Below are 13,444 nucleotides of genomic sequence, written 5' to 3'. Positions count from 1 at the left end.
CCTTCGTTGTATTCATCATGTTTAATAAATATTCAGCTATCTCTTTGCTCTTATCTTTAATTTTCTACATATGTTTGAAGGTAAAATTCTATATTATTTTGGATGGGCTTAAACATATAAATTAAATAAAATTATAATGCTTTCTGTAACCTCGTATTTTTTCACATTTCAGAGAGGTTTCTACACTATTTAGCCTACCAACCTCTTTTCAGAAGGGAAATCTACCCTCCATATGAAAATAAACATTAAGAGCACCCATGAAAACTAATACCTATCACCACCTCTCCCTGCCATCATTCCAGCACCCTCAGAGTGCTGGATATAATATCGTCCACTTGGGGAAAGAATTTAATACTGAAGTCCAGGAGGCTTGCACTGTGGATTTTGAATCCGTAAATTCATGCCAGTGCACATTATTGTGTTTCATTCATTTTTACAACTGTATAGAATTCTGATGAATTTGCCACAGAATTAAGACCGAAGACTTATCTGTTCTACTGTTGACAAACATTTGGGGGTTGTGTGTGTGTGTGTGTGTGTGTGTGTGTGTGCACGCATGCGCATATTTGGGATACTACAAATAGAGCTACTATTAACAATGTCAGCAACACTGACTTTCTGGTTTTCATAGTCTAATAGTAGTATTTATTTTCTTTCTTTATTTTCTACTGGTGTTCCTAGTCATTTGTCCATCTGTTGATTAGCTGCCATGTTTTTTCTTCTATAATTTCTTTACCTGGATTTGCATTCCTTTTTACTTGGTTGTGTATTTTTCTTGGATATTTTAGATATTTGTGCCATTTTAGGCATATGGCCTCCTGTTCTACTAACATTTTGGTGTTCCTTGCTAAGCAGAAATCCTCCATTTTGATTTAATAAAAGCATTATTTTTTTCCTTGGCCTTCTGGATTTGCTTTGGCAGTGTTTTAAGAAATTCTCAAACACATATCATGGAGACATTCTTGTACATTTACTACTGGTAACTGTAGCTTAAACAAGCATTTTGGGTTTCTAATTTATCTGTACTTCTCTTATGTACTTAACATTAGTCAGAGATTCATAGAGAACTAGTTTCCTCAACCCTAAATGGTCCTCCCCCTCCTTCTCCTCCTCCTCCATTTTAAAATAGACATCACTGTCACTGTCACTGTCCTCCTGTTGTTCATCGATTTGCTCGAGCAGGCCCAGTAAAGTCTCCATTGTGACAATTGTTACTGTGTTTGGCATATCGAATATGTCACGGGTAGCTTGCCAGGCTTTGCCGTGCAGGCAGGATACTCTCAGTAACTTGCCAGGCTCTCCGAGAGGGGCAGAGGAATCGAACTAGGGTCGACCATGTTGGCTGCATGCGAGGCAAACTCCCTACCCACTGTACTATCGCTCCAGCCCGAAGTAGACATTAGTCCTGGCAATACTTGGCTTGGTGATGTGCATCTGATGGTCGGTGCTTGGGCCCAGTGCTAGGGTGCTGGGTGGGGGGTTGCCCAGAGATCACCAAGACCACTTCTGGTGGTGCTCAGAGATTATCCAGTGATCCCAGGTCAGGCAGGGAGTATAGGAATCCAAATCAGGACTCCAAGACCCCAAGCAAGGGTGGTGTGTCTTTTGCCCCTTTGAGTGACTTCTGGCCTGAATTCTTCCTCCTAGTTATTTTTGGTATAATTTTTAAACTATTTAGATAACTTGTGAGTTCTTTATGGTAAGTCTATTTATTTAAGACTTCTTTACTGTCTTTGAATTTTGTTTTATATTAAATCTGCCCCCCTCCTCCATTAAGGTCTTTGAGCATCTTTGTATGCTTATTCTGATGTATTTTAAATTTTTAATGATATTGTTAGTGATGTCTTTCTAATATTTACAAAGGCATTTTTTAACTCAAAACTAAAGTGCAGAAATGCAGTTAATTTTGTTACATTAATGTTGGCGCTAATAAACTCTCTTATCAATTCTAATGTTTTAGCAATAGATTCATTATGGATTTCCCCATTGATAATTATCTATTAGTGACAATTTTATTTCCACTATCCCAATTCTTACAATAATATGTTTTATTTCCTTTCTTTTCTTAATGAACTGGCTAGGATTTTTTTCTGCATCCTTGAGGAGGTGGGTCATTTAATTTTATTTCCAAAATAACTTTATAAGTGAAGTTAGCTGATTTTATAATGTAAAATAAACTTTTTAATACAAACCTGGGAGAGATTTGTCTTATGACGTTTTCTAGGTTAATTTCTTTTGTTAGTTTAAAATCATTTGCCTTCTTGCTAATAAATATACCAATATATTTTAATTTTAGAACATATTAAGAATGTTCTAGTGGTTGTTACAAATGGCACTCAGTTGGATATGATGTAAAATCTAACATTGACTTGTTTAATGTATGTACATAGATTAATCCAAAGCTTGATGTAATCGATATGCAGACCTCTACGCCCCCTGTTGTCGACGTCCTGTCTTTTGATTCTACCATGGTAAGCAGACTTTGACAGTTAAGTGGTATTTCATTATTTGGAATATTCTTCCCCCCCCCCCCCTTAAAAGATAATTGAGAAAGAAGATTAAAAGTGAATCTTAGAGCCTGGGTTTTAACAGAAACAGTGGGAAAAAAAGTCCTATTTACAATGTGTCTAAGTGACCACAAGGGGGAGCAGCATCCATTTTCAGGAATCCATAGCCTGAGTTCATGGAACACACTGTTATTCCTGGGGACAGATTTATTCAGATAAAGAGACTATCGTCTCCTGTAAACCTGCCCACATGTGACATTTCTTCTGCTCTCATGAAACAAAAGGCGCCAAACATACTTTAGTCTTGTCTTCAGAGGGATTAAGACAGGCATCTCCTTTTGTGAATCATTTCTGATGGATTATTTGGAAATATAGTACTTCCAATGCTTGGAATTTTTTTAAATAAAAATTATAGGTATTGTGTATTCAGGGATTTAAAATATTTGGAGTCTCAGCCTTTCATTTTGAGTCTATCTTTGCAAGGAGAGAATTGCTGCTCTTGGTTCCACTCTTCATAAGAACGGGGGAGCAAATGACATCTTTGATGACACTGTTATGAAGGTGTCAGTATTGTTAATATTTGGTGGAAATTTTTAATGTGTGGCCAATCCCCCCTCAGCCCATAAGTAATCTTCATATTTTAACTTTGTAAACTTTATAATGGCTCTCAAGTTACTGTATTTGTTGCAGAGGAATTCTGTAGAGAATTATGTCATCCTAAGTCTGTTCTATACCAGAAAGAACTCTGGTCATGAAAGTCCATCAGAGTTAATCCAATAGCAGAGAAGATTCCTTGGTCTCTCCTATTTAATTCTCCAGTAAAATGAACTCAGCCAGCCAACCAAGGGACAGATTAAAGAGGCTTTGAGAATCACCGCTCATATCTAGGACCTTACGCAAGTCTGTGATTTTGTACAAAGAATGTATATATCTGCAAAATAACCTTCATATCTCTGGATAGATCACTTTCCTGATTAAAGATTATTAGACCCTATGTTCCCTACCATACTGCTTAGTTCATTGTATAGCGTCAAAAGAATTTATGGTCAATAGACTACTCAAGGGCTGGAGTGATAGAACAGTGGTAGGGCGTTTGCCTTGCACACAGCCTACCCTGCCAACTTGGGTTTGATTCCTCCGCCCCTCTCGGAGAGCCCGGCAAGCTACCAAGAGTATTTTGCCCGCATGGCAAAGCCTGGCAAGCTACCCGTGACATATTTGATATGCCAAACACAGTAACAACAAGTCTCACAACGGTGACGTTACTGGGCCTGCTCGAGCAAATTGATGAACAACAGGAGAACAGTGACAGTGACAGTGACAGACTACTCAAAAGGTTTACTATGAAATGTTAAGATTGTGGTGACTGGGTTTTTTTTGCCTCTGTGAGCTAGAGGGAACCAAAGATGGGTAGGTCTTGAGGTGTAGTACCTATCTGTCAATTAAAATTGTTTTTCAGACTTAGAGGAGAACGTAGATCATCAAAAATAAAAAAAAAAACATGAGAACTTAGACTCACTCTTCCTGACAGTGTCCTTTAAACGTTGCAAGGCTGTATGACCCAGGGAATCTGGATGTTTTTGACAGAGTGTGTGCTGTGTCCAAGGAATTAACTACCATCGAGCAAGTGGTAGCAGGTTTTCTGTCCATTTATGGCAATCATAGGTGCCAAAGTCTATAGAACCTTAGCTCAGGAGTATGGTGTCTATGGGACTTTGAGAAGGCAATTCTTTATAAAAGCACACAAGTGTCAGTTTTATTATGAATCAGTATTAGACTAAAGAGTTAAATTGTTAGTTCCATAAAGGAAAGTATTAGGTTAACTTACATGAATTGCTATCACGAAGGCAAAAACAATTTAATTTCTCAGAGTTTGATTCCAAAGGAACAAAGTAAAAGGACTCTGACATTACTCTAAGTTGTAATTCTTGATGCTTAAAAACAAAAGATGGCAGGGGTATGGTGCCACCAGCAGGTCAGTCTGTACCTGTGAGGCGGGTGCATCAGCAGCCTGATGGCACCTTCAGACTTCCAGATACCCCAAAATTGCTGCTGTGCCTTTGGCCAGACCCCAAAAACTTGAGGCAAAGTTTACCAAGAAAGTAAACGGCCAAAAGTTAGGTATGTGGGAGACACACCCACAAACCACCTCCAGCTCAGCTATATAATTGGAGACATGGCCTCCCTGGTTCCTGATTGAACTGCTTAATGGCCATGATCCCAGAGACTCAGACAAATCTTAGAACCCAGAGGCTCTTGGCAGAGATGTGTCTGGTCCCCGCAATGGGTTACCGGCGCTGGACCTCCCCAGGGGGAGAAAGGGTGTTGTCCCTCCACCTGCTCCCCCTTGGTGGCTGATGGCTGCCATCTTCCAGGAGCCATTGGACAGTCAGGTTTGGACCTGCAGTGACAAGGCACATGCAGCTTCACGGGATGGGGTGGAGCCAGCCCTTTCCTCCCCACCCCAACGAGACCCCTGAGTTGCCACCCACGAATGGCCTCTCTGGCTCCTGATCAAGCTGCTTAATGGCCATGATCCCAGAGACTCAGAAACAAATCCGGAAACCCAGCAGCTTTTGGCAGAAATGTGTCCGGTCCCTGTAGTAGGTTACCGGCCTCGGGCCCCCCAGGTAGGAATAGGTTTCGTGCCTTGGCCTGTTCCCCCTGGTGGCTCGGTGGCCACCATCCTCCAGAGGCCACTGGACAGTCAGATTTGGGCTCGCAGTGACGAGACACACGGAGCCTCACGGGATGGGGGCGGAGCCGGCCCTTTCCTCCACGCCCCAACAAGACCCCAGGTTGCTGCCCACGAACAGCCTCTCTGACTCCTGATCAAGCTGCTTAACAGCCATGATCCCAGAGACTCAGGAACAAATCTCGGAACCCAGCAGGTTTTGGCAGAAATCCCTCCAGATTTAATTGTTAAAATTTCAGAATTCCAAAATCGCACAGCCACGACTGTGGCCACATGACATCATATGTTATTCATAACCAGCAATAGAAAACAAATTGTCTACTGTTGCCTTTTCGGCAGATCTGTGTGTTGGGGTAAAATAGTAATGGACCCAAATAATAATGGTGGGTCTGGTGTCAAAATATTGAATGTAATCAAAGTAGAGAGAGAGTAATATGGAAATTATCTGCCCCACAGGTAGGAGGAGGGTGTGGGATGGGGGGTATACTGGGGTTTTGGGTGGTGGAAAATGGGCACTGGTCAAGGGATGGGTGTTTCATTGTACAACCGAGACTTAAACCCAAAAATTTTGTAACTGCTCTCATGGTGATTCAATAAATAAAATTAAAAGAAAGGGGGGGGGGAGAGGAAGGTATAGTTCATGCCCAAATCAATCAGCCTAATCAATGGCTAAATAAATAGCAATACTCCTACATCAAAAAAAAATGGGCCCGAGAGATAGTACAGTGCTTGCCTTGGACATGTCAACCCGGGTTCAGTCCATGGCACTCCATATAGTCCCTTAAGCACTACCAGGAGTGTTTCCTGAGTGCAGAGCCAGGAGCTACTCCTGAGCACTGTCAGGCGTGGCCCCAAAACTGGAAGGGAAAAAAAAAAACAGAAGAAAGCAACAATTTATTTGTAATATATTACAAATATATTAGGTTTAGGGATTAGGTTGCTGAAATCCCATGTAGGTATCTAATCTGGCAGATAAATATTTACCTCCAGAAAGTGTATAAAGTCTCCAGTCTTTGTTTATTTTCCTAATTCATTCTCTGATTTCATTTCTATAAAGAATATCTTGGGGGCTACCATGATAGTAGAGCACTACAGTGGGTAGGACACCTGCATTGCACACTGCTGACCTGGGTTCCATCCCCAGCACCCCATATGGTTCTCCAAGTCTGCCAGGAGTGACCCCAGATAGCAGAGCCAAGAGTAAGCCCAGAGCCCTAAGCTGGGGATGTGGTCCAAAAAGGAAAAAGAACCCACAAACAGTAACAAGAAAGTATCTCTACAGTGTTTTCCTTTTGGCTCACTGATAGAAAATTGTTTCTTAAAATTACTTAAAATTGTTTCCCTCCCATTACTGTACAAGTAACTTTTTTTTTTTTTTGCTTTTTGGTTCACACCCTGCGATGCACAGGGGTTACTCCTGGCTCATGCACTCAGGAATTACTCCTGGCGGTGCTCGGGGGACCATATGGGATGCTGGGAATCAAACCTGGGTTGGCTGCGTGCAAGGCAAACACCCTGTGCTATCACTGCAGCCCCACAAGTAACTAATTTTCAATCTCTAGTCTCTTTACACACTGGCAAGTGTTGCTTTGACAAAACATTGGATTCTTCAGAGAACTGAAGCTGTTCTTACCTCCTTTCCCACAACCATGAGAATATGAATATAATTTTAAATACCTTTGTTTAGAATTAGGAATGTATTTCAGGCCAAATTAATTCTTTACAATAGCTAGAGTTTTGTAGTTGCATTATAGAAAAATAAAAGCAAGAGTCCACAGTATTTCTTTGCTCTCTCAGTCAAAATAGTTCTTCCTAAAGAAGTCATTACATCAGATGCTAAGAGGGAAGTCATGCTTGCTGTCCAGCCTCAAGAAATATAAAATCTAGCAAGATAGAAATAACCACATAAAGAGAAAAAGATACTTTCAGTATGCTCGCTCATGTGCTTGTCAAATGAAAGTCTATTAATCAGAGCCTTCAGAAAAGAGCTCCAGGAAACTAAAGAGCTTCTCTAGAAGAAATTCTCTGTCTACTGCCTGATTTAACTGGACATGGGTAGGGGTTTTAATGAGGGCATTCCCAGTAGGGAAAGCAAGATGTTAATACATACCACAAAAGTAAATGGAAAACAAGCACCCCAGTAATGAAAATGCATTAGTCTAGTTTGGTTCTCTAAACTGCCTGAAAAATGTATTCAGGTCTCACACAGGCTTCCTGCTCAGTATTTACTAACATATCTCTACACTCGCTCTTTTGGACTTAAAAAGAAAATAAAGCCAAAGGAAGAAAAATACCTGTCCCAGTGAAACCTACATATAACATTCCCTCTGAGGGAGGAGTAGGCAATTCATAGGAACACCCCTCCCCCTGAAAAAAAGAGGAAACCTAAAAACTAGTGTAGTGAATCCAAACAGTGCCAAAAGGAGAAAAACACTGAAGGCACATGAGGATAGTAGAGTATTTCAGGGGGTGTGGGCAGGGTAAGTGTTTTGTGAAAAATGGCACTAGAGTGAAGAAAGGACCAAGTCATAAGACTCTCAGGGACCTAGAGTGGCAGCCCTCAGATCTTGAAGTGGAGCTGGTAGGGAAGGGAGAGAAATAAAGGGAAAGAAAAGGGACTCTTTGTTGAGGAGATGCTGAAGGTGGCCGTGGAGGAACAAGAGGCTTGGATATGTTTTGGAGGAAGAGCTGATAAGACAGATGGGATATCACCAGCCATGCGAGTCCCTAAGTGCCTTCCTCAGGGATGCTGACATGAGCTCAGGGTTGATGAGATGAGCTCTTGGCTCGAGGGCTAGCTAAAATGGAAGGAATTGTTGTTTTCTTTTTCTTTTTTTCCTTTTTGGTCACATCCGGAGATGCTCAGGGGTTACTCCTGGCTTTGCACTCAGGAATTACTCCTGGTGGTGCTCTGGGGACCATATGGGATGCTGAGAATCAAAGCCCTGTTGGCCGCATGCAAGGCAAGCACCCTACCTGCTGGGCTATCGCTCGAGCCCTGGGGAATTGTTGTTTTCTTGTCTTATTTTCTAGGATCAGGAATGGGATCAGTTGATTCACTGTGAGAGATGCTCTGCTATACGTGTGGCTTTAGGAAGGGCCACAGGGGAACATATCCCTCCTTCCCGGAGGCCATTTCCTTTGCACCTTGCAGCAAAGAGCATTGGTTTGCCTTTCCAAAAGATTCTTGTCATCAGTCTGTTTGGGGGAAGAAAAAGGTTACATGCTTTCACAGAGATTGTCAGGTGGCAAGTGCTCTGTGAAAAACACAAATGTATTGACAAAATATATGGACATTCAAAGAGTAAACTTGCAGAATCAGAGAGAATATTTCCATGATGTTGTGGCAACAGTTCGTCCTGGTTACTAGACAACATTGCATAACTGCTTCAGAGTTATTCCAGTTCTGAGCTGCTTATGTAAGCAAAGATTTGGAAAGACTACTGACTTGAAAGAACACAGTGTATGCAAACCTGAATGTCTCAAAACTGAAATTTCTAAGAGTAAATGGTGAGACAATTGATTGGCTCCAGATTATGATTTCATTTTTAAGAAAATCAATAATTTTCAAAACCTTCTGCATTCACTCCTTTTCTGTATGCTTATATTCCTGGATTTGTGTATTTTCACCAAATGAGGAAGGCAAGTTTCCTTCTTAAAGTTTTGAACTTTGCAAATATGTATAAGGTGGCATTTAATGTATAGGTATAGTGTATATATTTTTAAGCTCGATATATTTGTAGCTTTATTGCCTTCCCTTAAGATTGAGAAAGAGATTTTTTTATAAATATTTTAAGATATTGGTTGAGTCACCCTGGGTATCTGTACTACACCTTTTAGTTTAAGGGAATGAAAATAAATGTTTGGGGAATCCAGGTTCCTGCACTTATTAGAAGGTACTTTCCACAGTTTATTCTCCTTTTATTAAAAGTCAATCAATTTCAAATGAATGATACTGAGTATGTCAAGTGGGATAGAATAATTTTTTTTAATCCTTTAACTAAAAAAAAATAAATAAAATGTAGCTCCAAGATGCTTAAATAGTAGTAAAGGACAAATTCTCATCAGTTGAGAAATAATTTAAAAACGTTGCCTTTTCTGTTATTAATTTTGGGGGGGGGGGCACATAGTGCTTAGGACTTGTTTCTCCTGGCTTTATGCTCAGGGGATGACTCCTACAGGACTCAGAGGACCATATGAGTTGCCAGGGATTGAACCAGGTTTGGCCACAAACAAGGCAAGAGTCTTACAGCTCCGTGCTATTTCTCCAGCCCATAAAACTGTCCTTTGAAATGGTGAGAGATAAATTGTCAAAGGGATTTTAAAAAGGAAGATATCCATGATTATTGACTACAAAGGAAAATAAAACATTTTTGTTTATTTGTTTTTTGAGCACACTTGGCAATGGTCAGGGCTTACTTCTGACTATGGTCAGGGATTACTCTGAGATGCTGGGAATCTAAGCCAGGTCACCCACATCCAAGACAATCTTTCTACCTAATGCATTATCTCTCCAGCCCTGGAACATAAAACATCTTTACCAGTCTTTTACTGCTTAGAAATAGAAAGCACAACTTTTTTTTCAGATACAAAGTTTAGATGTAGAGCATATTTGTGAAAGGCAAATACTACTTCCAAATTAGTTGTGTCCTTGCTTTTAAAGAACATCTGACCCATATGCTCTAAAACCACCAACAGTTGTACATGTGATAGCTGACCTTTAGAAAATGTGTTTGGGCATTGTAAAAGCAAAAATTAGACTAAGCCTTTTTAGTTTGGTAAGAATTGTGGATTTTTAAAAGAAAATGAAGATCTTGGAATCTATAAAATTTACTAAGAGATTGTTATTGCAATTAAGGGATAATAGTGTGCATCAGATTTCTCTTACCCTCCCAATAAAATACACTTTTTAATAATAATCATAATAACTAGTAATCCCTAAGGGTTTCATTGGACTGTACTGAAAATTATACTAACTTGAGCTTTATTCTCTTTGTGTTTCAAAGTCACAGGGAAAGAAAGCTGACATAGATTTTTTTTTAACCAAAAGTTTAATGCTAATTTATTTGAAAGTTAGTTAAATAATACTTTGTGCAGTGAAGCTGTTCCTTATACCTGGTGACAGTTTAGACCTTCAGCTCTTCTGTGTGAAATAGTTAAGAAAAGACTTCAAAAAAAGATTTCATAAAATATACATCCTGTGAAGTCCATCAGAGTCAATACTTTTAAAAATGATTTCCGTTAGAATAAAAAAAATCCACACATTTCTGGGAACCAAAGGTGCTGGGGTTCAGGTATTATTTCTGTCTTACTTTCCTGAGATTCTGTCGCTCTTCACTGTGATTCTCCCTGCTGCAGTATCAGCGCCTGGCCAGGGCCTGGGAATCTCAGCCCTGTCCCCAGTTCCCACAGCTGAGGCCGAGGCATGCTGAAAATGCCCGACAGCTCACAGCCCACACAGCCGGCAACAACTGGCTTCTTCCTCTTCCTGTGGAAGGGCAACATCCTCTGAGATGAGAAGCAATGCACCCTGAGGAATGCAAGAACAGCAGTGAGCTTTTCACACAGGAAATTGCTATGGTAGCACTCTGAAAAGTGCTGTCTCCTTGACTGTCAGTCCTAAAGAGCTTCCTGCTGAACTGGAGGGCAGCTTACTCTGGAGCTAAATGCCATTGGCGGGAGTTTCATGTTAAATAGTAAATTTAGCTTTTAACCGTGCTGTACCTCTCTCTCTCCCATCTAGTTTTGAGTTCTTTGGGGCTGTTTAGATGGTAAAACCACTTGGCTTTATTCCTTTTAACCACTACATAGCCAACATTTGGTGAATGTAATCAGCAAGTCTGTTGGTGTGCATCTTTTGGTTTTTAGTACCTTAGCAAGTCAGGTAATGAAAGATGTATTACGGCTTCAAAGAGAATACAAACCCTTGCCAACAAAGTGAACTGGCTACTAAAGTCCAGTACTGGCTGGCCCTTGCCTAGTTTTCTTCTGTTTCCGTCAATGTCCTTGTTTTTACTTTCTGAAATAGTAAGCCTCAGTGGAAGGTGTCATGCCACACAACAGTCATACAAGCCCAGGAATACCAAACTTTGTTGGTTTAAGCAACCCATATCATTTAGTAATTAGTTGGATGCTTGACTTGGTTTTCACAGTTGAAGGATGTCTTAAGGTAGTTTGACCCTCTATCCCTGCAACCTTCTACAGTATTAAGATAATGGCTCCTACAAAAAACTGGGTTTGTAGTAGCTTTTAAATCACACGTGCGGGGCTGGAGCAATAGCACAGTGGGTAGGGTGTTTGCCTTGCACACGGCCAACACGGGTTTGATTCCCAGCATCCCATATGAGCACCGCCAGGAGTAATTCCTGAGTGCATGAGCTAGGAGTAACCCCTTGTGCATTGCCAGGTGTGACCCCAAAAGTGAAAATTTAAAAAAATAAAATAAATACAAATGTATATGTTTTAAAAATAAATAAATAAATTACATGTGCTTTTAGAACTAGCTTCAGAATCACTGCAGAATTTTGGTAGGTTTCAGTGTTTATGATGGCAGAATTCCTTTAGTTCTCATATATTTGTTTGGGTTATTGTACGAAATCACATAAGAGCTCATTGTTGTTTGTTTGAAGTTGAAGAGGAGATGGAAAGGAATGACAGGCATTTCCTCTTCCTTTTCAGAATGTCCTTTTAATGACAATTCCTCTTCTCTCCTAAGAAGGAACCATCTTAACTCAGTGAGGGGGTTCTCTGAGGATCTAGTTTCTAGCAGTCCAAGCTCTTTTCTTTGTTCTGCCAGCCCTGAAGGATAGTTGCTTCATACATTGACTCCACACTCCTCTTACTAGCTTCCAAACCTGTTTAACCAGTTCCCTTTATTATATTCTCAATGTCAAAATAGCTGTTGTGGTTTCTGTGTTCCTGCTGGACCCTGAGTGAACATTCTAAAGATCATAAATCTTTCTTTAAAATAATTAGATGAGGATAGGGAGATAGTGCAGGTTCTGCGCACTTGCCTGGCTGGGGTTCACAGGGTATCCTGGGCATCCCAGCGAGAGGCACTGCAAACCTGTCCCCTGTGCCACAGGGTATGAGAGACACAACTTCCTGGAATCTGTTCACTGGCCAGCTTGGTTGAATGTCCTCAGGAATGGCCCTGGGCCCCCTGAGAGAGCTTGGGAGATCCAAAAAGAAATAAGATAAAATATGATTATGTCTATTCAAGGATGTTTATTCCAACATTATTTATGATAATAAAAAGTAAAGTCAAACCTAAATTTCCTTTGGAGGAGGAAACAACTTTTTCATGAAATTTGGCTAAAGAAGAAATTTTTTAAACAAGTTTTATAACTTAATTATTAGTTAAATGAAAGTTGAATATATTAATAAGATATGATATAGCCATATTACTTAATGACACATAAATACAACCTGTATAATTCTGTGTTGTGGAGGGTTGTTTTTTATTTTTTTGGGGGGGGGTCACACCCAGTGTTGCTCAGGGGTTATTCCTGACTCTGCACTCAGGAATTCCTCCTATCAGTGTCCCAGGGACCATATGCGATGCTGGGGATCTAACCCAGGTCAGCTGCATGCAAGGCAAGTGGCCTACCTGATGTCATTTCTTTCCAGCCCCATCAACCTGTGTAATTCTAAATTTGCAAGCAGAAAAATTGTTGTATGAAAGATAATTAGGACACATGGCCAAAAATAAATGTATATGAGCTTACTAAGCACAGTAGTATCAATGCTTAACTTTTAATTTTGATCACCATAGTGTGATGATATGAAACTGTTATTTCTCTAAGTGCCTTACCCTTACTTAACGGTACTATCTCTCTGGCTCCCAGTTACTCCATTTATGCTTTATTTTTGACAAATGTTAAAAACTCCATAGATGAATTAGTTCTTATTTTGAGATGTAAGTTTATAGTTAACAAAGTATCGTTTCCCCCTTCATTTGAATTAACTTCATAAAACATTAAGTTCTTATGTTCAGTTGTTCATAGACTTTCTCCTCTATCTTATTAATCTGTTCGTTTTGAAACATTTATAATAGTTTAAAAATTATCATGGCTTTAAAATATTTATTCAAAACATAGTGAACGTTTTTTCCCACAAAACTTCTTAGATAATCTGATCTATTATTTTCTCCAGGAATTTAAAAATTATTCTGTCCATTTTCCAAAAACATCCTGTTGGAATATTGATTGGCGTTGCTTTAGGTTTATAAAGTAACTTGGAT

The 13,444-nt window shown here is 40.0% G+C and overlaps 1 protein-coding gene across 2 annotated transcripts in view; it reads left to right on the top strand.

The window, feature by feature from the left end:
• Positions 1–13,444, top strand: part of POC1B (POC1 centriolar protein B) — a 111,355-nt gene that overhangs the window by 65,072 nt on the left and 32,839 nt on the right. The window contains exon 10 of one of the 2 annotated variants that reach the window (XM_056117486.1): positions 2,391–2,471. The exons of the other annotated variant lie outside the window; for it this stretch is intronic. Within the exon in view, the coding sequence (XP_055973461.1) occupies positions 2,391–2,471 (81 nt within the window). The remainder of the gene's footprint in view (positions 1–2,390; positions 2,472–13,444) is intronic. 2 annotated transcript variants of the gene reach the window in all.

This window comes from Sorex fumeus, unplaced genomic scaffold (genome assembly GCF_029834395.1).
Source record: "Sorex fumeus unplaced genomic scaffold, SorFum_2.1 ptg000003l, whole genome shotgun sequence".
Taxonomy (NCBI): domain Eukaryota; kingdom Metazoa; phylum Chordata; class Mammalia; order Eulipotyphla; family Soricidae; genus Sorex; species Sorex fumeus.
This window is presented reverse-complemented; position numbering and strand designations above follow the sequence as displayed.